At 44.5% G+C, this 27,988-nt stretch overlaps 1 protein-coding gene across 3 annotated transcripts in view; it reads right to left on the bottom strand.

Annotated features, from left to right (window-relative positions):
- Positions 1–27,988, bottom strand: part of KCNMA1 (potassium calcium-activated channel subfamily M alpha 1) — a 731,098-nt gene that overhangs the window by 89,437 nt on the left and 613,673 nt on the right. For all 3 annotated transcript variants that reach the window (XM_024740254.1, XM_024740255.1, XM_024740253.1), the window contains exon 19: positions 5,645–5,738. In XM_024740254.1, coding sequence (XP_024596022.1) covers positions 5,645–5,738 — 94 coding nt within the window. The remainder of the gene's footprint in view (positions 1–5,644; positions 5,739–27,988) is intronic.

Here is a 27,988-nt window from a genome sequence, read left to right on the forward strand (position 1 = left end):
TGTCCTATGTAATGCTCGTCTCTCCTGAGACACGGCTGCCCCCTACCCCCACCCCCATCTCCCCAAGGTGGCCAACCTTGGAGCCACCTAGAGAAAACCTTCAGGCCACACTGGCCAAACTTTCTGTATCTCTCTACTTGCATTTTTTTTTTTCTTCTGCCCAACAAGTAAACAATCAAGAACTGCTGCTCCCTAGTATGTCATCTCTTGCTAGACAGCCACCGTCCTCAGAGCAAGAAGGAAATTACTGCCTTTATTTATATCTGGGAGACCAGCCGGGAGAGCTGACTGTTCTTCAGCCCTGGAGGAGAGTGGACAACACGCTTCTGAAATGAGGGGACAGGATAATGACCCTCTGCTGTGTATGCAATGTGTCCACGGACCTGTGTCAAATCCACCAAGCCTTGGGATGATGAGACCCACCATTTCTTTCTTCTGCAGTCCCTTGAGGGCCTGTCATTTGCCATGTGTTTGTGCATTAAGAGGTGAATTTACTTAGCTGAGCTGTCCTGGCCTTCCTTCTTCATTCTGCCCAGCGAAAGAGACTGGGAGAGTGGCATTCTGTCCCCAACTCTGAGTGGGCTCAGGCCACTTTGCCATTTTCTATTACTACAACCTTTCAAGCTGGCAGTCCTAACAAAAAGACCCTGTGAGAGGTAGGCGTCAAAAGGGAGAGGCTGGGACTTAACAAGCAGATGAGTTTATTTCATTTAATGATCAGTTAGGGCCCAAGAGGATAATCTGTTTTACTCCAATCACATTTCCACTCTGATTCAGAAAACAAATACCTAATATTTCCTGGGTCTTAGGACATGAAGCTCCTTTCATAGCATTCAGTATCTGTTTTTAGTGCTGTCAGTTATCCTTGCTAGCCTGGCTGGGAGCTATCTCTTTGTGTAAGGCGTCCACCCAACACAGCCTGGGTAAATCCTCATAGCCCGTGGTATCTTACACCAAGTCCCCTCTAGCACCTGAGGGAAGAGGCGTTACTGTCATTATGTCAGGAATGCTGTGTGTCCTTCTTGGGAAGACTGTTTAGCCCACGTCTGGTCCACTATTCTGAAGCAGACCCTGAACGGTTTGGTACCCAGAGGTACCACGGGTCTCCAGAAGGCGCTGATGGAGGGTTCTCAACCCGTCCTTATACTTTCATCAGTGATCCTCCCAAATCACAAGTTAGGGCACTGCCTCCCCAAAAACCAGCAAGGTTTTGGCCTATGACAGGAAAGGCCTTCGGTGCCAGAATATGTTCCTATTTTCAACTCCAGTTATGCAACTCCAGGGATGCCTTTCTCCAGCCACACCAAGCCACCTGCGACGGCCTGAGCACTTTCCTATTCCCCTCATCCTATTCCCCTCATTTGAACCCAAACCATCTGGGTTCACAACTTCCCAATTAGGTAAGACTGACTAGATTTACTACTCTTTACATCTCTGTGACTCAATTTCCTTATCTGTAAAATGGACGAGAGAGCAATCCCTCCTCCTGGAGCTGTAGCTAGGATGCCATGGATTAACAGGCCTAACGCTCTTGGAACGATGCCTGGTACCTAGTAAACGACGGACAAGGGTGGCTAGTGCTATTAGTCGAGAATGCTCCATATCCTTCACAACCCAGGCTCAGCCTCCCAGACCAGAGGTAATGAGGGCACCCTCTGCTCCCACAGCCCATGCTGGTCGGTCTCTACTCTGTCCTTATTCCGTTTTGCTGTATATGCGTGTCTGTCTCCCGCATCACACCGTGAGCATTTTGAAGACATGTAACCCATGTAACTTGAGGAGTGTAATCCATCTTACTTTACACCCCTCAAAGACCTTCCACAACATCTTGAGTACGGTAGGCTCTCTCTGAACATTTCCCAGATACGAATTAATCTGAGAAAAGAAATAGAAGCAGGCAGCTAAAATGCATAACCTTTCGGGTTGCATTAGAGGACACAGTGTGGGAGCCTGGGCATCTCCCCCATTACCATCTACCCACTGAAGACATATTCTCGGCAGCCAAAAAGCGTCTGTGAAGGTAACTACTCGAAGGTGGTTGTGGGAAGAACCAAATGTGACAGTAACTGGGGCCGGGATTTAGGAATCCAAGGATCTCCTTCAATTGGAGTCAAAATGGTGTCCAATGAACTTTCTTTTTCCTAGAGAGTGTTTCTAGACAGATTTCACTAGAGAGTCGATGGGGTCTGGGAGGCCGCCAAATTAAGAACCCTTGACTTAGCTATTCAGAGATAAAGTTCCTGCCCTCTAGAGCCTCACGACTGAAGGAAGACAGAGCTTTCCTGACAGGGCACAAACCCACTGAGCGGGGAGAACAGGGCAATAGGTACTTGGCGATTTTAGAGGAAAACTAGGAGAGGCTCCTTAAATAATTCCCTGTGACGAGACCCACAGGGAGATGAATACAGGGCCCCGGTTAACTCCTCAGCCTGCTCCTTTGTAGGATTTGAAGCCAAAGGTCTCTATCGTGACACACAGACCCCTGGCCTGGAGCACAGACGCTCACCATTTGGCTCAATCTGGCTGTGAGGGGTGTCTTCTGGGTCAGGGTAACCACAAAACATACGGCCTCAGGATCCAGACACGCAAAGCGAGGCAGTTCATCGAATGATTGCGCAGAGTCAAGCGACCCTTACAAACCAGGGTAGACCCTGCTACCAGAACAAAGGGGAGACAAAGACCATTAGTGCAGAGCCCCTGTAGCATTTCCTGCTGGCAGACGGCTTGCAAGGACCCCTCACGCAGGAGCCTGTTTTATTTGCAGAGGCCACAGTGGTAAATTAAAGCCCAGCCCAGCCCATTCTGGGCTCTCCGGTTTCTCTAGGAACTGTTCCTATCGCTGCCCGTAGGCCACTAAAACCTGCCCGCATTCGGAATGATTGATTCTGCAGCAAGCCACAAACTCAGGTCGAAACACCCACTTCAAATGAGTCATTAGTCTCCTTTATGGATGTTTCAGGCCACAGGGAATAGGACCTGGGAGTCCTATCTTTTGTAGAGTAGAAAGGGAGTGTTTGAAGATGTTGCAGGGGAGGACCTAGGGAAACCTCAAGGTGGTACAGGAACCCCTCTGTTTGCTGTCAATTAGCAAGAGGGAGCTAGAAAAGATAAGCCCCGGCAACCTCACGGCCAGGGCCAGGGATTCAAACCAAACCAAACCAAACCAAACCGCGCATGGGCTCTTTGTTCCTACCCAGGAAATGAAGGGCAACGGAGAGAGGGCTCAACACCCTGTCTTGGCTCACACACCAGACAGAGTCTGTAGGGTACCTGGAACACAGAAAGTCAAGGTGAAGGAGGAGCGTCTGAGACTTTCTGACTTGTCATGGGACAGCCCGTTCCAGCTGAGCAGCAATCGAGGTGGTCGTGGGCTGGTGGGGTAAAGTGCCCTGGTGACAGTAGCCACGGCCACAGCAGCAGCCCAAAGGCACCAACACCAGAAACCCGAGTTCTGTAGCTTGGCAAGTTTCAGCTCACCGCCTGCCCCACGTTTAGCAATTCTGATGTACGGCGGAGCAGACAGCTCCAGCCTGGGATGACTGCCTTCCTCAGCCCCTCTCCGACAGGCAATGAAAGCAAGACCCACTTTGAAAATTCTCCCCCATCATGCAAACTGACACAGGCATGCTTTTCAAAAGCCCACAGCCAATCTGTTGATCATTACTTATTTACAAAGGCCTTCGGGCACAGAGTCCTGTAAAAACCATACTTGTTACAGTACATACTAGCTTTTTCTGCTTGTGGAAAAAAAAGTCCCCCCAAGGCTACCTCAAACCATCACTTTCTATTGCACATAAAATGTAGCGTGTAACACTAAAGTATTTAATATATAGGGTATAATATATATACAGGAAAGGCATTTGTGTAGAAGTATGTTACCCTGGATTTGGTAATTTGATGTTTTGCTGAAGGCTACGACTTAAAGAAGCTTCCACCTCGTACAGAAGACCTGTCATCTTGGTACCCAAGAGCCAACAGAAGAAAGAAGTACCCTTAAGCAGCAAAACTTTGACACAGCTTTGAAGCATATGAAAACAGTATAACTCCTCAGAATTATTATTACTCAAGATCAGAGAAGTGAGCCATACTTTACATAGCAAACAGGGACAGGGAATTTGGCTCCAAAGGTTTCAGATTTTTCAGACTTCTCTTTATTTATTTATTTGCTTCTCTAAATTTAGGCAAAAGAAAGCGCCTGGGCTTTACTTTCAATGGATGAAACTATCAGCACGAGATGAGGCGATTACCTAAAGGTGAGTAAATGCAGAGCGGATGTGAACACGACAACTGGCATCAGAAAAGGGAGAGGCTTGGCAGTTGGCACATTTTATTCCTCCTCATAAACCGTAAACAAGCACGCAAATCGGCAACACCCAAGCGAGACTGAGTGAAGGGAAGCCAGAGAACTGTTGAGGAGACATTGAACATGAAGAGAGGATGGTGACGGAAAAGGACACGGGGCTGGGTGTGTCTTCTCCTGGGACCTGCGTCCTCAACCACATGAAGACGGACTGCCCTCTCTCCACCCTAGAAAGGTGGTCATGGGGAGCCAGGATGATGCAAATGCTTGGAGAAGGGGAGGAAGGAAGAGGAGATCGCTGTGATTTTTTTTTAAATCAATAATCAAAGGGAAGAGAGCAGCCAATGGCAATGAAAAGAAGAAATTATCGTCAAGATGGCAGGTATTTCCATGGCGGGAACCATTTAGGGGAAAACAGTGCAAATCTGAAATCACTCCTGTTTCATTGAGGTGCTGGAGAGCTAGGATGATGGGGGAAAGAAGCATTGGGATTGGCAGATGAATTGAAGACAGAAAAAGGAAGATGAAAGATGAAGAGTCCAAGGAGAGGATCCAACGGAATTCTACTGAAAATTGACTTCACTTGCCATTTCCTAGAGGAAGCTGCAGTCAAGATAGAAAGAAGAGAAGGAAGGAAGGGTGGAAGGAAGGAAGGGAGGGAGGGAGGGAGGGAGGGAGGGAGGGAGGAGAGAAAGAGAGAGAAAAAGAGTGCACACAAGCTCTATTTCATAATTAATATTGCTTTTAGCCTGAGCAGAACTGGATTACTTTTGAACTTTGCTTTGGCAAGTCCACAGATTATTAGACTTTTTTATCAGTCAAAATCAATTAACAGAAATTTGATTTCAATCGACAGGATAAAGAGAAGGTAATCTTCAGGTTCATTTTTGATTGTGATGATACATCTCACATATGGCCTTAAGTACAGAAAGCAGTCCTCGGAGGGACTCCAGCAGAAAGAGACTTGCTGGAGGCAAACTAACCACACGGGTTCCTCTGATTGGTTGCCGCTGTCATTAGTGCCACTGCTGTTTAGGAACTACACATAGACAGGACTTGGTGACAGCTCAGACTTTAAAGCCTATGTATTTTTCAAACAGCTTTTCAAACTGTTTTTCATGACAGAATTTTTTCAGCTCTATCATTAACTGCTGACAAGCTGACAGAATAACTACTTCAGCCTTTAAGAAGCCATCTAACGATCTCGTCCCCTCCTCCGCCGCGAGCCTGCCGGGGAGGGGAGCCTCTGGGCCTGGCAGGGTGGGGAGGGGGCGAGGACAGGAGAAGGAGCGAGAGGGGGACCCACCGGTGGACCCACCGCGTGGCCCGGGCCCCTATCCTTACCTCATCAGCTTGGGCGAGGAGCTGGGTGAGTTCCGCATGCCTCCGTTGCGCTGCTTTTTTTTGGGTGACAGTGTTGACGGCTGCTCATCTTCAACTGGAAATACAGGCAGCTCATGAGATTATGAACAGCTTGAGGGCAGACCGTGCAATACAGGCAAGATATCAAAGGACACACACTCACGGCTCAGTCACTCACTAGGAATTCACGGCCATCTCTTAGGACCCAACGACAAAGACCAATGCGTTAGTCAAAGAGGCCGGCTTAGAAAAGGTGAGAGCATCACCCCTTGACACTCCAGCGTTTGAACATGCAATTTAAACAGACTAAAACAGCGTGAAAACACCCTGCCATTAGAGAAAAGAAATGATAATCTCTCTGTACGCCGATACATGTCTGTGTGTGTGTGTGTGTGTGTGTGTGTGTGTGTGTATATATATATATATATGTATATGTATATATATATATAGGAACACTGCATCATTCTGCTTAGAATTTCTTTTTGGTTACTCTGTTTTGCTGGGTAACCAAACGGGTTTTCTTGTAACCAAAATCAGAAGCAGCAGCATAAGAGCTGCCAGCTGGTTGCTTCAGGTCCTAATTCCTACATGCCAGAGGAAAGAGCCTTGGGAAGGAGGCAGGGATCTGAGGCCTTAGCAGCCAATGTTTCAGTCCGTCAGGACTGGGAACATTGGTATGTTCTGGTTCAAGAACCCCAGCCCAACTCAGCTCTCGTCCCTCCACCTCCCAAGAGGGAGGGCCTGTGTGCATGGGATCCTTTCTTAATTCATTAAGATGGGAGGAAGGGGCTGCAAGGTTGCAGAACCAGGCCGGAGAAGAGCGCCCAAATGAAGGAGGAGGTTGCCGCTGAATGCTATCTCTGAGGAGGGGCAGGGAAGGCGGGCAGCAGAGGGGACTGGAAACCACAGGCTGTTTTCCAAATGTCTAAACCACAGAGATCACTAAGCGATCCAAAGTTCTGCTCACAAACAACACAGCACACTCTACTGCTTTCGCCCAAAGACACCCACTAATAAGCTTTGGAGACGTATTAGCCTGTATCACGTTTCTTTTTAAGAGAGCTGCTTGATAATTAGCAGATTGCGTATCCAGCCTGTCACCCAAGGGCACCGGCAGCAAAATCCTAGTGTGCCTCTCCCCACGCCCCACAATACAGGCTAAAGCTGTAATGTCAAGAAGGAAAAATAGGATCCTCGGACTCTGATTGTTGACTGCAACACAGACTGGGAGGAGGCACCCCTGAAACTCGAAATAACACACAGTTACCTTAAAGCTAAGAAAAGAAATATTAGCAGCGACAACATCAAAAGAAGCTTGATATATGTTAAAGGTGTACAAGGCTTAGGTGGGGGGAGGAAATGCCATCTCAGCTACTTGATATTATCCAGGAAGACCCATATCAGAACATGCATGATATGGTACTTCCCGGAAAACCCTAAATAACATTTAGTGTGTTATGATACATGGTCCCAAAGAGATAATAATAATCCAACTACCCTCCAAACCTGTTTCAAGGTATCACTCTTGGTACACTCCTTTATTCTACTGTCAGTCTGGGGTTGTCTAACTTCTGGCTGACACAGGGAAAGGAAACAAGAATGTGGCTGGAGATGAGAGCATGACCAGAAGAAATGAAGGCAAAAGGCCACCTGCAAATGCCCACAGCCCTTACTCGCTACCATCTGCTCCCCGCTCCCCCCGCCCCCGGTCCTGCCCCCCAGAGGGCCAGGCTCAGGCTGCAACCATATCTGTGACTTAGGGCTCCAGGCAGGAACTATGTGGCCGGGAGGATATCACATCTTATCAGAAACGAGTATCCACAGCAAATCACATAGAGACTAAATAGCACTTAAAAGATTAAAGGAAATAAATACAAGCCACATAAATGGTATTGAAAAAAATCACTTAGAGGTGATATGCATCTCTCAGCAAGCAAACAGGCACTCTGAGCTTGACCTGCATTCATCTTCCTTTCATAGGATAGGGGGCCAGGCATCCCAGGCAATAATGGGGTAGAAAGGCAGTGAGATTGAGAGAGAGAGAGAGAGAGAGAGAGAGAGAGAGAGAGAGAGAGAGAGTGTGTAAGTGTACTTTTGCACCGTCCCCACCGTAGGATGGGGTAGAAGTCTTGCACTGACTACCCCCATAATACAAGGTCATCTTTTAACATGGACCACTTGCAATGGTTGCACTGTGTTCAGGATGACCTAGATTCGTTGACTAGCATGCTGTACTAAATAACACATGTGCACGTGAATTGATCTAGTAGGAGGAGGAAATTCTTTTCTTCTCTATCACACAAGCCTTCTTGTGTGATATCCAAAAAGGTCTTTTAGCTAACCTAGTCTATGTGGCTAGCTTTACTCAAGGCCACCAGACGTTGCCGCGGTTTTGTCTAATTATACAATGAGTCTACAGTCATTAAGAAGTCGCACTCACTGGCATTTCTGCTAGATTCTTTTTCTTACCTTTTATTTTCCCATTTGCACTGGGCCAACAATATATAACCCTCTCTGGTTAAGTGCCCATTAACCTTGCACCTTGTCACTGTCTGTTTACTTGCAGTGATCTTCAGATGGAAGACTTGCAAGTTAATACCTGTTCACCAGCTCCAGGGAAACACCTTGTTCTGGTGCTTAAAGTCAGGTCTCCTTCTACGCAAGGAAACGATTTATTTTCATCGCAACTCAGAAAGATCATCCATCATAATCATACTGCATTTAAACTGGGATTTGTTCTCTTAAATGAAACGCATGTTCAAAGGTTTCCTCCTGCACTCATGGCCTGGAAATGCAGGTCTTCTCCCTGAAGAGATGGGGGGAAATGTCTCCAGCTTAAATATATGAACGTTGTGTAATGGAGACCATTACATACGGCTTAGATCCCACAAGAGGAGCAGTGATAACTTCTGTCTCCTGAGTAGGATATAAACCATATTTAATTATTATCCTTTTATATGGATTCTATCAATTTCTGCATATTTAAAGAAAGCAGATTGAGGAAAACTTTTAGTTAAGCTATAAAATATAATTTTCATTTCATGGCTTCTGTGACTACATGAGAGGAACAAAAATGGAATTAAAAGGGAGACTTAAATTTACTTTCATGAAAGATAAGTACTGAAGGAATGGGCCGCTACCTCATGCCAATGCACGTTTCCAGGTTCATAGTTAGCCTGGTTTCTGGCTAATTACACTACACCCCTGTCTCCAGCGTGTCCACTAGAGTCGTCCTGCTGTGGTAGCCGTAGGAAGATTAGATCTTTTAAAGGAACCTGACTCACCAGCTTCTTTAAAACACAAACAAGTTCAGGAATCCAAGGTGGAATTTTTATAGGAGCTGAACTCCATCCAATCTCAGAACACTAATAAAATTCAAGGGCTTGTTTTTGCACATCCCTAAGTATAACACTTAATGTGCTGTTGTAACTTCCCGGTGCTCGCTTGTCTAATAGGCACCGAATCTAACAGTTTTACAGTTTGGGAAGACTCAGTGCTAGAAAAATGTCAGGCAAGTCTAATGAGCTTTCAGATCCCTTGGTTTGCGCTGGAGTTTAATTTAAAGTTACAATGATGTTTTAACATGTTTGCTTATACTTGACTAAAGAGGATTCATTATTTCAATGACATAACCTCCAGATGATGTTCTGGGAATTGATTTAAGATGTGGTGGTAATTCCAACAGCCTAATGCAGAGCTGAACATCTGTAACAACATTTTACTCAACTTTTCATCAGCATTCTGTTTTTAAGCAAAAGCAAGGCAACATCTTCTAGAAACACTGACCAGAACTCTGGGCTCACTTCAAGATGATCATATACTTTACTGGATTTTTTTTAAAAAGAGAAATCCCTCTCTTGATGGGCCTAGCTAGCTTGCAAACACTGTGTCAAGGTTCACCAGTGCCTCTTTGTGGGTACTTCGAGTAAAACGGGGCAACAATTCCAACTTTCTGAAGTAGTCCAGTGCTAACCCATGATGGACCCAGTGCTCAGCTCCAGCCTGGGGGCACACTCCTCTTTCCCTGTTTCCTCAACAGGGTTTAGGGGGATGATGCCCTTTGAGACTTAAAGATGAGTTTGTTGGCTGCAGTTAAAAAATAGTTCAAAGCGAATAAACTAACTCGGAAACGTAATAAAAGGCAAACAACCCACAAACATGAATCAACTGGCTCTATCTCCGTTACGTTATTAATCACCACATCTGGAGGAGCCCACATCTGTACACACTTAGCAGATTAGTAACATGTCATACTCAAACTGGAATCACTCAGTAAGAGGCATGCGAAGTGGCTTGAACGCAAATGCATCTAGCTAACGGGGCTTCCGACTGAAGTCTCGTGCAAGCTGCTAGTTTGGGGTTAGGGTCGTTTTAATGATTATTTATCGTTTTCTATGGGTTTTCTCTTCGGTATTTTGCTGCCCAACAAGCTAAACGCATGCTGAAATCCACCGTAGTACATCTTTCTTCTCCCACTGAGCTCAGCATGTTAAAGCAGAACATGGAGGGGTGCAGTTCTTAAAAATTGGGATGGATTCCAAAACTCCTTCACCTGGCTCGGTCACAAGCCGAGAACTGTGAGTTGTGTTCTTGAACTCAAATGGGTCTTTGGGATAGCGTGATCTAGCTCCAACCTTGACTGCCAAACAATAACAAGAAAAGGAAACCGAAATTAATCCTTGGTGAAATGTGTCATTTGAAAAGTTCCAAACCCGTTTTAACATTGACTAGAACTACAGTCTTAAATTAAAATGGAAGTTTCCTCCCTCACAGCTGAATTGCAGGGTTTTTCTTTTCTTTTCCCCCGATGACTTCTTGAAAGTCTTTTTGCTGTGCTATGTCATCGACATCAGATGGGATAATACGTCACAGACAATCCTGTGTGTGTCATCATTTCCTCAAACACACAGAGTTCCCTTCTCCCCTACGACAGACACAGAAAACTCAGTTTTGCAGGAATACCAGACCCCTTATTCTCCTGAAACGTGCTAAAAATGCATCCTACTGAACAATCATTATAGTCCAACTCATCAACCCTCAATGTGAAACTCTCGCTTTCATCTCAAACCACCGGCTTGGTCAGCCCCCTTGGCTGTGATATCACCCGCCTAACTTGCATTAAATGCCGGGGGTTTGCCACTCCTAGGAAAGGGAGATGTGTAGCATCTCCTTGTATCATGAGTGACATCAGTGAAAACTGGGCGTGTGTTTTCAGCCTCGAAGGATGTGAATGTTGTTTTACTGAAAATGGCAACTTATGAAACCGCTGGGCTAGAGATTGAACAGTGTGCTTCCTGTTTCCTGTGGGTTTATCAAACTTCTCATCCCCCCAAGAAAAATCACGTAAGTCACAGTAGTACAGTCATTTTGCAATAAAGTAATTCACGATGGACAAAACTTCCAAGCTGAGCCAACCTCTCTCTAGTACAACTGCTTAAGACTTTCACCAGGAAATCTGGGCTAGTTAACTCCGAGGTCTTACAATGTGGCCAGGAAAGAGCGATCCCTGGGTTGCAGCACAGAATGGCACCCTTTTTACAGAGGGATGTTTCCTGTCTTACAGTCATAGACTACCAGAATCCTGGCTGTCTGTCACTCAAACCAGACCGGTGGTGAGAGGGTATGAATATTTCCATAAGCAATGAAGGCAAAACAACAATAACAAGAATAGCAAATGCCAGATAAATAACCCATAATGTGAGTTCGGTCCTATAACTGCTGTAAAGGAGCACTTGACTATTGTTTTAGCACGAACCTCCCAGTGGGGAATGCCATGGGCCCATCAGTGAGGTTGTGCAGCTAAGATAAGGGTACGACAGGCATCGCAGCCAAGTTCTACGCCTACAGGGTCAGTGGGCAGCTGGAGATCAGAACACGGGGAAGTTAAAGTGGGTATATCCTCTGAATTAGAGTTTCAGGTTCTGACAACCTTGGGACAGCATATATCACCAAGAAGTCTGGTGAAGACTTTGAGGTATTATTGATAAAATCAATCCAAAAAAAAAAAAGCTTACTTGTTTTGAAAGATCATGGTGAATATTAATACACAGATAATTAAAAAATGAAGGATGCTCCCTATCAAAAGCAATGCCAACAATAATAATAATATCACCAATACAATATATATAACTCTCTATAATGGAACCATCACTTTACCATATACATTATCAGGCAGGGTAATTTCACAACTTCTAGCTGAGAAACAGCAAATGCATTTATTTGGAAAACCTAGAGGACGTAGGCAGGAAACAACAACGACCTGTTTTTATGTAAAATGAGGATGGAAAGAATCTCCAAGCTGCCTGAGCCCAGGCACGGAGCAGCACAGCGCGGGAGGCTGAGGGGGCAGGGAAGGGGAGGCTTGTTGGAGGCTTTTCATTTCTGGCTTTTGTGGAGCTAACAGGAGAATGGAGGGGGGAGACTTTAAGGAACAATAGGTTATGCAGAAGTTAATCACAGGGTATATTTCTGGCTCTATTCACTGCCTAGGAAACCTGAATTGTGTACGTTTGAGTCCATCAACACAGAGTAATGAGAGAATTCAGCTCCTACATGGGAGAGAGAAGAAATATTCTACAAGTATATTAACAGAATCCACATGACCTGGATTGCAATGTTCTCTACAGAAACACTGTGGCCTAACAGATCTTCGAGAATCAAATTTGGTGGATTAGATGTACCTGCTGTACTCACACACCCCATCCCAAACCATAGCCTCATGTTCTATATGTATCGTGGTTAGAGTCGAAATCCCCGGTATCTGGAATCTTAGCTAAAATATCTTTACTGAAAACTTGAGCTGTCATTATAACCTGCGCAATGCTCTTGCCCTGCCAGTATGTGGTAGAAAAGTCCTTTTGAAGATCTGGTTGCCTTTGGTTCTTTTCTTTCTTCTTTTCTTAGAATAGACTGTCTCCATCACCTCAAGGGCAAAGAAGAGTCTCAAGCAAAGATCACTCGCTATTAGCTTCTCAGAGATGAGACACAGAAAAGAACAAGGGAAATCTAAAAGTGAATACACAATGGAAATGAGAAATGCAAGAATTTCTTTGAATTATCGCTATGGAGTTTGGAGATTGGGAAGGTAGTAGAAGAAAACTTTTACTTTGAATCAAACAGAAAAAAATTGTACAAGAGTTCAACCCAAACAGCCTCTTCTCAACTTTCCTTTCCTTCTCTCCTTCTGCCCTACTCCCAACACCAAAAAGATGGTAAAGACGTTGAGGCCAAAAAGCATACCTGACTCCTTCTCGTAGCCCTGACACATGCAGTACATGTTTGTAGGGCTGAGTTGCAGAATAGGGATGAAATCTGCCAAGTTCCTGGCACCAACAGCTGCCTTCTTTCTTTTTATATTTCTCAAGTTCCGGGATCAGCAAACTATACTCTGGAACATATCTCTGTAAAGCTTATGAGCTAAAAATAGTTTTTACATTTTTAAATGGTTAGGGGGAAAAATCTAAGATGAATAATATTTCGTAACACATTGAAATGATATGAAATTCAAATTGCAGTGCCTCTAAAGAAAGTTTCTCATAACGTGGCCACAGCCATTTGTTTACCTGGCATCTGTGGCTGCTTCCACTCTACAACACAGAGTCGAATAATTGCGATTGCGACTGTGAAGCCCACCAAGTGTAACATATTTACTAGCTGGTCCTCGACAGCCAAGGCTTGCTGATGTATGTATCAGCAAACCTTGGCTACCTCACGTATCTTCTCACGTTTGTCCTAGCTTTCCAGTTTTCAAAAAGGACAATGCTCTCCCCAGTCTGCCGAGACAGCCAGACAATAAAAGCAACACACACGGAACTCACTTCAAGTGCACAGCTGTGGGGAATTCGGGAGGGATGGAGGTAGTTCAGAGACTTGAACGTCCTTCCCACCCAACCTGCTATTTGTCCTGCAGAACCCCTTGTACTGGGGGAGACCAGTCAGGTGAGTTTCCCGTTTTCCAATGCGAGCTAAGTTAGATTCATCCACTGTGCACTTCGATAATGAAGGCAAACCACATCCACCATGGGCAATTCCTTGGAGCTGTCAGTGTGTACTCCAAGTCCACCCAGCAAGAGCCCATCCAAGACAAAAGATGAAACATTAGACTAGATCTGCTGAAAATATACAGTGTCAACCTTTCCCCAGTTAGCTCAGAGCGATATATAGATGATTATTTCAACCGTCAGCTGCCGCATAGATTTAAAGCCCTGTACGATAACTCCTGGATTCATCTGCCCCTTGTCAAACTTGCACAGCTTTACTTGGAGGATACATGGTGTGGCAGTTTCACTGTGAATCCAGAATGATCCAGACGGCTGCTGTCTTTTTGTTAACAGGAAGCCAAACTGATGAGTTTGTAATGCATTTCTTATCAAAGGTAGTTTCAGAAAAGAAAATGTGCCCCATCAGTTTGGCTAGAATTTCACATAGACTGGATTATGGGCTTAATCAGAACATCTCTGAGATTTTCTTGAGGAAATAGATAATTCTGCATCCATCCCATGGAAATTACTTTATGAATTTATAATTATCCTTGATTTTTCCCCTTCCCGCAGTATACTTAATAAAAATCATCAGCTAGAGCCTACAGAGCAATGGTTCTTAATAGATACAAGCATGCTAATATATTTTTTAAAGTTAAGGCTGATCTTTTTGAGCTGTGAGTCTAAAATTATCATTGTGAATAAAGGGATTGTAATTTTCAACTCATATGTTTAACAAAGACAAAATGGACTGTAATGGAATTTATGGGGCCTGTAAAGGGACTCTCTAATATAGTTTATTATCAAATAGATTTGGATTTACTGTAGGACAAATTGGGTCCCTCCGAAATGTATCAAGAGAAAATGCCTGTAAGGTACCGAACACTGTTCCTGGTACACATCAAGCGCTCACATAGATGGCAGAGGTGCCATTTGTTATTCTAACCCCTACTGACTTGTGAAATTCCGTGCTTAAATGCCAGCATTAAAATCGCTATTTATCCTGTCTTTATTTTAAATTCTGACATTATATGCACCATGGATATTTTTTGCATTTTGATTTAAAAAAAAAATACTGCATTGAACTATTATTTTTCTTGATGACTGAGGTTTCTGGTGCCCCTTAAATCTGGTGCCCAAAGCAAGTGCCTCGTTCTTCCCACTCTGGTCCCAGCCCTGCCCTGTCCATCTCTCAAGGGTGTTCTAGGTGCTGGTTCTGCCACCCTGCCCGTCATTACAGAGAAGTTACCGTAGTTTGTCTCTGCATGTGTGTCTATATGCTCCCTTGTTCCAAACTGGACAAGGCAAATATAAAACATGAATTATTCTTTTGATCACTTCATGCTGTGTGCATGAGATTTTTCAGGAAAATCCTTGCAAGAAAGGCTTCCTGGTGGATTTACAAATTGTCAGACAGCCGAAGGAGTGGAGAAAAGATCATGCTGCCTCAGGAATCTGAGATTTGCCACCAGCCCAGGGTGAGAAACAGAAGAGAGAGAAAGGGTCAGGTCTCTCCCGGACTTAATTTCACAGCTCACATCAAATTCTCCTGCTGAACACAATTTTGATTTACATTTCCACTTTGGGGTGAAAGTTTTACTTTGCTTATATGTGTTGATTGAATTGTTACCTTTCTTCTCTTTTTGTTTTTCCTCCCCCTAAACAGCTTCAAATAAACATGACTGGCAGAAAATGTCAATCATATTTTCATTTCCATTTTCACTTTGCAGTTTACGTTTTTAGAATTAATGCTTGCCCCAATGATTCTATTTGAAGATCAGCCTAGAATCTAATTGTGTGTATGTGAAATTGTTTTGTAAACCATAAGACACTATACAGATAAGGACCATTATTGTTATTAATATCATTATTATTATCGGCTCATCCATAAACACCCTATCTGCCATTGAGCCAGTTTTGTGAAGAACCCCCTAGCATTCTACTATGTATTCCAGATGGTTGCACTGATACTTCCTCTGAAACTCAGATAAAGGTAAAATGCATGGGTTTTTAGTGCAACCCAGGTGCACTGCATGGCCCGATGAAGAATGTCCTGTCAGAACACTTTAGAAATACTGTATGCTTTTAACCTTGGGAAGTAAGGACCCGTCTGGATTATGATTTTACACTAAACACAGCATTTAGTATATTTCTTAAGGGCACAGTCACCTTCTAAAGATGTTCTCAAACTATAAAATCATTATCTGTATTCTACTATAATTTATCTTTGGACATAGTCTCTGCAACATTTAAAAATGCTAGCGCACGGTGGGCCCTTGCTGGTCAACACAGTTAGAGAACATGGTATGGAATGCAGAAACAGGGCTGGACAAGGTTTAGGGGTGAGCAGACCTCACCCTCTTTGGGTTCAAGGCTCTACTAATATGCAGGCCCAGAAGCACCCAGGTCTGCTGACTTCTAATCCAGATCATTTGCTGTGAGAATTCTGCCCGTGAGGATAGCATGAAGATACAGGCTTCTAGAGTCAGGGCAACCGTCCAAGTCCTAGCTCCAACCCTCATTAGAGCTCTGATCTCAGACAAGTTACTCAACACCGTAATGTCACAAGATCCCTGCTGGACAGATGAGGACACCAAGATTTGGAGATGCTGTGGGATAAATGAGATAACCAGTGGCCACACGCTGTCAGTCTGAGGACAAATACTGTCTTGATGTGCTTTGCTCGACACCACCCTGCCACTGCTCCATCGGATCTTATGTGCAGGACAATCGTTGAGTCTCAAGAGTATCCATAAAAATCTGGGTTTCTCACTCCTGTCTTAAAATCTTGCAGAAGACTAGTCTCACATTCCAGGAAGGGAACTGTCTCAGGGGACAGGAGCTCACCAGCTGCTCAAATATCCCCAGGCTGCCTCCTGGACCCCCCAGTCATACGGCAGGTACCCCATGGTAGCATCTCCGGCTCTGACTCCAACGGCATTCAAGTTTGCTACCCCTGAGATAAGGATTGTAAGGCTGGAAGATCCCTCCACATACGTCAACTCATACTGAGCTGCAGTGAGGGTAGCGGTTAAGCAAACCCAGGCCTTGAAACCTGTGGGCTGTTAGGTCTGAACATGGGTATTTGGTAAATTGCCTAAGTTCATTTTTCTCACCTATAAGATGGGAATAATCAGAGTACTTTCCCCAGAGGGTTGTTGTGAGGATAGAGAAAGTGAAAAAAAGAGAATAGATTGAAAAGTGCTTAGAAGACTTCCTGGCAGGCTCTTGATAAAAGTTACCCATCATTATCTTGGCTTTGAGAAATCAAAGCAATTAGAGCTCTCTGTCATTGGATCCTTCTCCACAGTGCCAACCTGCTTTCTTTTGACTTTGTTCTACTCAAACGGGTGCACGATCTCTCCTCTGCCCCAAGCAACTGACCCGGTATCCAGGCGCTAGAATGGGGTGAGATTCACCACCCCCATCCCCGTTCTCTGCATCCTGTTCGATGGTCACCTTTGTCCCATATTGCATATGGTCCCAAGGAACTGCTTGGGTCAAAATAATTAGGCTATGCCAAGTGTCATAAAAACAAGAAAAGCCAGAAAATGTTTAAATGGGCCTCAAATGAAGAAGGCTGGGACCGTTCAGAGCAATAACAAATGAAAGTCAGACGGAAATGTGGAGAAACCCCACCGTTTCCTCTAAATTACAGGAAATTCATGCTGCCTGCTTGTGAGGGGCTTTTTCCCTTCAGTTTCTGGCGGGAGGTCATAGGGTTGGGGCACATACTTGGGAGGTGATGGGAGGGGCAGGGGGATGATGGGATAGAGGGGTAGCAACTCCTCTATTCCTTCCCACCAGATCTTCCTTTTTCCTCCCTACTCTATCCACCCATCAAGAGACAGGTTAGCCTGCTTCCTCCGGGAAGCCTTCCCAGATGACTGTAACAAGGTGGAATCCCTCCTTTCTTTAAAGCGCCTTGGCACTTCTCATCTCACACCCCTCTGACATCTCATTTTTTTTGCATTATAATTTGTTTTCCATTTCCACACGTCCTCCCCAACTAGACTTCTAAGTTCCTTTACGTGGTCTCCCCACTTCTGAATCTCTCAATAGTGCTGAGCCCTTAGTAAAGTTCCTAAGAAATAGTTCCTAGCTGCCAGAGGTGGCATTGCAGAGGGAAAAAAGCACAGCCTAGTAGTGAGGAGCTCTAGGGTCTAGTCCTGGCTTAGATCAAATGTGTGGCCTTGGCAAGACCCTTCCCATTCTGGAGGATTGGCATTCATTAAGCATAGGTGTTTTTCAGCTCTGCTCTGTAATGGTTCTGGGCTTAATGCTCTCTTCTGTTACTCGACAGATATCATAGGAACCAGCCACGGACTGAAGGCCTCAAAACCCTACAGCCACAAATAATTACCCAGAACTTCCTACCACCCTCAACCCCAAAGCACTACTGAATAGGAAAAGCAGGATTCCTGGTCCAAGGAAAGTGTGGTCCAGCTCAGTGGTTCTCAACTCTGCCTTTCTATAAAATGGACTGGAGAACTCTACAGAACACCAGACCAATTCAACACAAATCCTGAGGGGCTAGGGGCTGGGCATTGCTTTTTCTTTTTTTTCAAAAATCTTTTTAAAGATGCACAATAAAAGAGAACCACAAGCCTAGCTGGAGAAATGAGACAACTGCATTAAAGATGCGTGTATATATCTATATAAAATTCACAAGTTATATGAAATAACAGTATGAAAAGTGTTGCATGATAATGTCAGGTGAGGGCTAAATGAAATGTTGTACATAATAAGTGCTAGTAGGCCTGGGTGGTTAGGGAAAATAAGACTGGAAACAAGAATTGGATGGAGAGAGATGTCAGCCTTATTCACCTGCGTATCCCCAGAACCAAACGTAGGGCCTGGTGTGCTGGGGCCCTTAAGCCATGATGCTGAAAAAACTAGGGGGGGGGGCAGCAAAGGGTGGGAAGGGCATGCTAGGAGGAGGGGGCAGCTGGAGCAAAGGCAAGGAGGTGGGGAGGCACTAAGCTCAGGAACTATAAGGAAAGCAGTTTGGCTGGAGCAGGAAGGCTTATTTGAGGGCACAGTTGGGGGATATAGGGGCCAGATATTATAAAGCTTTAAATTCCAGATGGCAGAATTTGGATAATTCTTGGTAATAATCTGAATCCTCTGAAAGTTATTTTTCCTTCGATTTCAGTACTCAGATTCAGAGAGGATAGTGGGTGGTTTGCATCTTGGAAAAGTCTATCAGAAATCCCCCTAACTCAGCCCACTTCCTTTCCAGCCACTTCAGTTATAAGGGTCGAAGATAAGATGCACACATATGTGCATGGTAGTAATAAGCAGGAGGATGCTGGCAAGGGTCCAGTTCCATTGGAGGGCTCGATTTTATTCTAGAGAGTATATTTGGCAGGAAAATTAAGTTATTTAATGCCTGGGAAAGGGGTCTGCAAAACTCACAAGGCTGCTTCTTCATAGCCCAGCCAGGTAAATCCAACCTTTACACTGGGATGGTTATCTCCTGCCTTCAACTACTCACGTTGATCTCATTCCCTATAAAGAGAACTGGAAGGGAAGCTGTCAGCGTTTGGCTTTAACAAGAAAACTGATTGCAGTCAATACTTCAAAAGACATTTTCGACAAAACCAGTGCTTCCAAGTGGATTCCCCGAGAAGGAATGTTCCCCCACTCCAATCCTCTACTCCTTGATTTCACCTAACCAATAACACTTCAGGATTTTCTCTGTGAAAAGCATATAAATGAATAAAATAAGAACGTACACGATGTCATCTGGATCCTTAACCTACACCCCTTAGCCCAGTATGCCTAGAAAAAGTTTTAAAGAAAAACTCAAAAGAGAAAATTCCTATTGGATACCCAAAATCAATGGTTTGGAACTTTTAACTTACAAAAAGAGTAAGATATTTGCATCCAAATTTCTTTATAGGTAGCATTTAACAATTAAGAAAGTAAACAAATATAGGAGTCATCCTAGAATGTATTTTAATTCTCCCCTTTCATAACCTCAGTAAATCCACTGTCTCCTAAACAGGCCATGTTTATAACCAAACACCCTGTATAAAAACAGTACTGTAGGTTAAAGGGGAAAAAAAAAAACAACTTAGTAAAAAGATGTAGTTGTGTCTTTAAAAAAATTTAAAAGATTGAAGAATAACCTGTGTGTGGATGAAAAAATAAATAAATAAAAGTAAGTTTTGCTTGTATATTTGTTTTTTTTCACTCATTGTTGCCCAAATTGACAAGTCGATCAGTCTTTGTGTGGACAACCTTATCGAAAAAGGAAAAAACAAAACAGAACCAAAAACCTCTGATCCTGTTTGTCAGAAATTTAGTTCTGGCCTAAGGAGAAAAGCAACCTTCTTTGATTAACTTGGATTCTAAAGTAATTCTTGATGAAAGAGCATCACATTAAAATTATGTTTATATAGCACACTAATCCAGTACCAAAGCCCCCTTTATAAAAATGTCCCTCCTTATACTGGTATGGAACGAAGTCTAAGGAATTAATTTGTATAAATAAACAGTAGTTAAAAATGCGACTTGCCACATAACAGTGATCAGATGGCAGAGGTAATTCAGTCTTAGGGGTGAGAATCTGGTATTGTGTAGTTATCTTTTTAAAACAGTAACATTTATTTAACTAGGACTTGTTCCAAATGAGCATTAAATCAAGCAAGTTGAATTTAAGGAAATCTTAGCAATTAAAAGGTGTTGTCTTATTGGAGAACTATCTCCTCAACAAACAAACAAATGAACATAGTTTTAGACATTCATTGTAGAGAACTAAAGGAGAGAGAGTCTGGAAAAGAAAAATCAGAGAGTAGAGGTGGGGGGTAGGACCTAGAGTAATCCAGGTAGACGGTTTCATTTATAGAAGAGCAGCGCCACCTGCTGGTAGATTCGCATTTCGAGGCCCTCTGCAGTTTGCTGGCCACCATCTATCTTGCAATCTTTGCATAAATATACAGCAGTATTTCTCAGCTGCTGTTATACGTAAGAATTTTATTACCAGTCGGCAGATTTCTAACACACTGGTTGCAGTTTAATAATGCTCTATTACCTGAAGTATGGTTATATAAAAACCTAGAACGTTAACTGTTGATAAACCGATTCTAATACGCAGAGCACTGTAGGTCACCCAGTAAATATTCAAATAAATCAAAAGGCAGAGCTCTTTTTCCTCCGACAACATGTTATTAAACACCACAACTTGATCGCTTACATAAAAATAATGTTCATACATTTCGATGTACTAAGAACTCAGGAAACGCACATTGTAATCTTACCAACTGAGAGCTTTCCCTTCATTCACAATTTAGAGGAAAGTGTTTTTGCAGAGAATATTTCCCCCATCTTTAAAAACTGTACTTGAACCAAGGTGTCATTTAGGGAATTTTTTCCATATAACAAAACCTGAGTTATAAATAACTATGATTACATCTATAAAATGTTATATTTTTTAAATGGCAATAGAGGAGCCATGGAGCATTTAAGTCACTGATAGAGTGAAGCAAAGACACAGTAGCTGTCATTTTTTCAGAAAAAGATCACACAAACGCGATAGCAAAGGAACACAATAAAAGGAAAAACAGGCGTGTGATAGGTGACCCTGATTATAGCTGCAAAGGAAACTGTGAAATAAATTAACGCCCAAGCACCCAGGAAAGGCATTACTGTAGCTTCACTGCAAAGTGATCGTTATGCAACAGAAGAAGGCTGGTGATTTCGTAGGAACAGAAACGTGTCGGCTGCAAAATCTGGTGGTGATAACTAATGACCATACTACTGACGACTCTGATTTGATCTCTAACAGAAAAAAATAAAAAAGCACTCTATAGGACAGACGCATACAACAGGAATCGGATTTTTCAGCACTCTATAGGACAGACGCATACAACAGGAATCGGATTTTTCATTTGAAACGAATAAATCCCAAATGGGATCAAAGGGCCCGGTAAGTGAAAAATGACAGTTCCTATGTGGCCCTGATTTGATCTCAAGCAAAACGACCACGCTGATAAAAGCTTAAGAAGAAGGTAGGGCTGTTCTTGGATTGTTATTGGAAGCGGGTGAGTGCCACTGCCCATTCAGCTGATGGGAAGCCCACTCTAATTTCAAGAAGTTATTGAGATTTAATCTCTAACAACTACAATGAAAACGATTACTCATGCAGCAACCGAAGGGGCATCCCTTAAAACACACACACACACTCAATTTTGTTATTTCTGATGGAAACTGTGGAATCCCTTTGCATTCCGTTCTTCCACCTAAGTTGGCTAAGGCATACGCGTTAAGAGAATCAAATGTCTGAGTGCTTCCTGTAAACCCAAAGCATCTCCAGTTACTTATCACATGGGACTTGAAGTGGAGGGACTCAAGCATGGGCAGAGAGCATCTCATCTCCCACCTCAGCTGGTTCTGACTTGTGTGGAGAGACAGGGTTACCAGGAGCAAGTTCAGGCAGATGCAGAGGGTGTGGGGGACTCTGGGAGCTTAGGGCTGTTGAGATTTGAGCTGGGGGCTTGCCCTGCCTCAATATAACTCCCAGTGGGTCAGCCAGTGCATTAGCACAGCAAGAGAAGGTCCCCGCAGCTGACTGGGGTCTGAGTGATGAAAGATGTAAGCCCGGCCTGCAGAGCAGTTGGATAAATTCAGTTAATGGGGAGTCAGAGTTGGATGAAAGGACCTTGTTTGAGTTAGGAACGTAGTGCGGACCTGAAGGGCAGAGTGAGGTCGCTCTGGAAGGAGCGAAACAATGGGTTTGCCGCGCATTGCTAACCTGCACCTCTACTACCCACCCAGACGCAAAGACCCGATGACTTCCGGAAGGGAATGCGTCAGCAGCCCCACATCCGCCACAGAGCACCACGGGCCTCAAACACGATGCCCAAAAGCAGCAGTGAAAGAAATGCGCTCTCTTCAAAAGAAGCAGTGGTTAATTCTAGACCCAGCTCTTCAAGAGTGCTCCAGCAGCCAAAGGAAGCAGCTGTTCAGAAACGAGCGTTTTGGTCAAGATGGCACGAGAGAACAAGCAGCGAGACCTCTAGGCTCAAGATCCCTTTTCTCTCGAGATATGTGCCTCATAAACTATGGAAACATAATCCTGACACAGAGCGCATGTTATTCAGCAAATAGGTGTTGAATTCCTACTGTGCGCCTTGGCTGCTGTGTGTAATACGTTAAGAGGAATCCGAAGACCGCTGAGAGTTGTCTGTGGCTTGTTGCTTATTTCTAAAAAGCCCAAGAAGAAAGCTGCTCTAAATGAGGCTTATAGGAGTTGTTACAGAATTACAGAAGAGAGATCCGTCTGAGTTGGGGGGTGGGGCGGGTGGGCAGTCAGGAAGTCATCACAGAGATGGCTCCATTTGAACTGTGTGTTTAAAGCAGGAGTCAGCAAGTGTCTTTCTGCAAAGGTCAGGTAGTAACTATTTGGGGTTTCGTGAACCTTGCGCTCTCCATTGCAACTACCCATCTCTAGACCTGTCCTCACAGCAGGTCTGCTCAAAGGAAGAGGCAAAGGCAGGGCGTGGGTGAAAGATGTGGGCACCGTTTTGACCCTGATCTTTGCACTAATTTTACTAATAGGAAAATCAACAAGCAGCAGAGCCCAACTGCTCATAAAGAAATTTAGAAAAGGTGATGATGTGAAGCCTTAACACCATCCAGTCTACAAAGATGGGTTGAGATCAAGAACACCATCAAGAAAAGAAATCTGGATAGAATTTAAAGGAAATGTTCTCTCTCCCCTCCATCTGTTCCCCTCCTGTTTGCTCTCCAACCTTCATCTTCCGAAGACACGCTGAACTATAACTCCATGTCACTAACTCTATGTCCATTTCAGAGATGGAAAAGTCCTAAGGTAGTTTCAGTAAGATGAGGAATGAGGAGACACAGAGTCACAGTTGGTCCACGAGATAGGTCCTATTATTATCTCTGTTTTACAGATGAGGAAACTAAGGAACAGAGAGGTTCTGGAGCTGGCCCAAAGCCCCACAATAGTAAGGGAAGATGTCCATTCTGGGATTGCCTAGATAAAATAAGAGGATGCAGGTGCCTTGAGGAGTATGAGGACTCATACATGTGTAAGGCATTACTCTTATTATAGCAGTCAGCATCCACTGAGCATCCATTTCGTGAACCTATCAAAACGTGACTGCACCAGGACTGATTTCAAAGTCCCCAGAAAACACACAAATCTCACTCCTTCTCTCTTTTTCCCTTTTGCCCTAAGCTTTCCTAGAATTTCAGGCTTTAATTGCCAAGGAGATCACTTAGTTCACCCCACAGTGAGGAGAATGGCTTGGGAATCCCCTACTGTGATTCAGAGAAGAGACAGGAGATGTCTGCCTATCAGAACCCATCTTCGTCTTCACGGAAGAAATCCGTGAAGGAGTGGCCCTTCCAGCAACTAGCACCTTGCATATTTCGCGTCTGCGTGCCAAGACCTCCAGGCCACATGACCTGAGTCTGTATCTCATCCCTGTCTGCACTCTTAGCAAGTTTCATTCTGTCATTTTCACTGCACGTCCCTTTTCTCTGCAGGTCACTGTACCGCCCTTTTCAGTAACACCCGTTTAGGGCTGTGGCTTGGAAGCATCCCTGATGGACGTGTTCTCTCATCTGGTTATGCTACAAGCCATATGTGGGAATGTACTCATCTGCACTGAAGAAACGGCCAGATCGACCTTGAGATGTGCAGAGGGCAATTCAAAGCCACTCAAAGGTAAGGGAATGCTTGGTACAACCTGAGAGAGGTCTGTGAGCAGACAAGAAGGCTCCCTGCCCACTCCTTGTGTCGAGCGGAATAGACAGAAAAATGACACAATAGAAAACGTCCATGAGACACACAGCCTTCAGACACCTCAAGGTGGGAGGAACTGTCACTTGGGTGCTACACGATTGGATCTGCCCACCTCAAGTCAGAGTCAATGATCTTAATAGTCAAGCGTGGCCTCAAACGTGTCTCCACAGTTTGGCAGGCTGACTTGGTCATCTGCAAATGGCTACGGCTCTCTACAAATGGGCCCCTTTTCTCATATTGGTCCCACCCGATGCATTATTGTTTTTGTGCCACCCTGACTCACATGAAAGTGATCAGGTTCATCAAAATTAGTAACACGGAATGCAAATGTCACAAGTCCTTGCTTTTCTAGGATACATGCTCTACATACACATGGACACTTTGTGTGGCGGTATCCCTGTCTCTCCTCACTTGAAACATTGGTGGGTTTTTGCCTACCGTGATTTTTTTTTTAGTCTTTGTTTCTAGATCTTCTTTCCCAATGTTTAACCTTCACAAAGAATATGGATTGTACCTCCTAGTCGATAATTTTCAAGATCCTTCAGTTATGTCCTAGTTTTTCTTCTTCTCGCTACATTATCCCCTGTGAATCTTCTTGTATACTAATTGTGGGATATCTCCAACTGGGATCCAAGAAGATTGTACTCACACACACACTATATATATCTATATATCTGTATCTATATCTTTATCTATATATCTATAAATACACACCCTATATATATCTATATATCTGTATCTATCTTTATATCTATATATATCCACACTATATATATTTATATATGCACACACACTATATATCTGTATCTATATCTTTATATCTACATACACACACACTATATATATCTATATATCTGTATCTATATGTATATCTTTACATTTCTACCTGTATCTACACACACACTATATTGTAAGCGGCTTAGAAAGTTTTAGGAAACTTCACAGATCTGGGGCCATCCTGCTTCTGGCTGACCTTCTATCCCTTTAACTAATGGCTGAGAATCCCTTCACTCACCCATTCGTTCACTCATCAAATATTTACTGAACTGGAATCCTTCAGGCCACTTCCTACTCAGGCATTCTTGCCAACATACAAAGCCCAGCCAAGGATTCTAGCACAGTACATTGCTGGCCTTGGACGGAAAGGCAGGCAGTCCCCAGGTCTTTCCTTGACTGAGTGCAATCCAACTGGCTCCAGCCCAGAAAGCGGTCACGCGCCAAAAGGAAGATCACATTAAGGCAAGCAGAAGACGGCCCTTGCCCTGTGGCCTACAGGTGCCCCTGCAGGTACCACCCTGTGTGGCTCCAGCTCTGAGGAGCGGTCTTTCTCACTTCATTTCAAAGTTGTTCAGGGCGGCTGATCACCCCCGACACGGATCTGCCTCAAAAGCTCCCGCTTCGAGTTTGCACAGGGTTTTCTCCGTAGCTTTTGGAGTATTTGGTGGTACTCACCCCGCCATGTTGAATGGGATAAGAGCAGGGCTTTCAGCTTTACTCCAAGAGGCCAGAAGCATTTTTCTCTTGCTTTTTCCCTCGGTTGTGGGAGGACAGCTCCTCCCGCGGATGAGCACGTGAAATGGTCAGAGAAGGAAGGCCACCTTGGAATCTTCAGACCTTTTCCCCAGCTCATATGAGCTGGGGATCAGAAGAATGTCTCCTCAGTAAGAAAAAAAAAAAAAAACCTACTGGCTTGTCTAGAAGCTCTCTGCAAACCAGGCACTATTTATAAAAAGGTCTTTTCGATGCTCTCTGAAATTTCAACTGTGTGGGTGTGACAATGCTGAACTTGTTTCTGTCCAGTTAGATTCCCCTTGGAAAGGTGTTTGGCGAGGGAAGCAAAACTCTGGTAAGCAAATGTAAGGATGGAAGATTTCTTGATTACCTAGGTAATTCAACATGATGGACTTCCCTGGTAGTCCAGTGGTTAGGAACTCCGTTCTCCCACTGTAGGGGGCGCGGGTTTGATCCCTGGTCAAGGAACTAAGATCCCACAAGCTGTGCGGCATGGCCAAAAAAATAAAGAAAAGAATGTTGGTTCAGGAGAAAACCTCGGAGAGAATGCCAGGAGTTGGCATTCTCAGCACGCACGCTCCACCACTTAGAGGGAGCTCAGGACCCACGTGCTCTTCTGTGCTGTTTCAATGACCCTCTGGGGTCAAAGGTGTGCATAAATCCCCGCTCATGGGTGCTGACATACAGACACAATGAACGCAGATCAAATTCTCGTGCACAGAGAAATAAAAAGGAAAAGAAAATTGCTCCACGGTACTTAGCAATGCCACACGACTTCCTCGGATTTTGTGTGGCCGTACTTCACAGGAAATGTGTTTTGTATTTCCACCAGAGTCCGATGGTGGTTGGAAGCAACAGCGGATTTTTCAGTGAATGGGATGTGAAGCACTTTATCATTTTTTTCCCTCCACAGATGGAAGGAGACAAGCTGTCTCCCTGAGAAAGATGGGAGGAGAAAGTCACCTTGCCATACACAGGGATTTAAAAAAGAATTCCCAGGAGCTCTAACTGAAGCCACCACAGGCAGCTCGAGCCACGACCCTCAGGGCTGGCCACATGTCCCAGCTGGTGGCTCTTGTTGCTTTGTTTCTGCCGCCCAGCCTGGTTCAAGGCCATTCATGCCAGCGATTCAGAGCTGCCTGGCTCTGCCCCCATCAACACACTCAAGATGTGGGTCTTGTTGGAAATGCAGAGGCTGGTAAGGGAAGACGAAATACCGGTTCAAAAAAAAAAAAAAAAGATGGACTAGATCCCCAACACCAGGGGCTGTGGAGACAGTCCAGCAGGTCTCCAGGCCCAGCCAAGATCTCAGGAAACTCTCCAGTAAGGCGACGACTCCACAGAGCCCAGATGGGAAGCGCGCTGCTGAGTCAGCTGGGGAGAATTAAGCTCAAGAAATTTAACTAATGGAATTCAATCGCTTCAGCGCCATCAATTAAAATTTCTTTAAAATGATTTTAACTTCTTGGAATTGTATTTGGATAATGTGCTTCAGCTGGGAGTCCTAGAGGCCGTTAGATCGTCTTCCTTCCTCAGGCTTCTTGGAGCAGCTCACTCCTAGAGCCGCCATTGAAATCCTACCAAAACAAAGCCTCTGTGGCTCATTCCCCTGATCAAATACCTTGAACGGTTTCTATTGTATTACGTGTCAATACGGTGCCCTAAGAGGGCCCTACTCACCTTTCAAGGCTCCTCTCCCCCTGCTCCCAGGCATAGGTCTTAAGCTCCAGCCAAACTGGGTGACCAGCTGTTAGACAGGAGGCTCCAGCCGTCGGCAGGCCCCTCCACTGCCATGCCCTCTCTCATGCTGTCCGACAGGATACCCTTTGCCTCCCATCCTCCAATGCACATCTGAACTGTCCTCTCCTGTGGGACCTCTCCTCGGCTGACCAACAGGAGGTGACCTCTGGGCCTCTGCACTGCCAAGCACTTTGCCCCCCTCTCTCACAACGCCTCCCACACTGTCTCCAGCTCTCAGGACTGGAATCCTCGTCTTTCTTCTCCTTCCTTGGAGACAGACCGACATACCCATCTTCTTCAACTGAGTAAGGAAAT

The sequence above is a fragment of the Neophocaena asiaeorientalis genome, unplaced genomic scaffold (assembly GCF_003031525.2).
Source record: "Neophocaena asiaeorientalis asiaeorientalis breed wild unplaced genomic scaffold, Neophocaena_asiaeorientalis_V1.1 scaffold517, whole genome shotgun sequence".
In the NCBI taxonomy this organism is placed as follows: domain Eukaryota; kingdom Metazoa; phylum Chordata; class Mammalia; order Artiodactyla; family Phocoenidae; genus Neophocaena; species Neophocaena asiaeorientalis.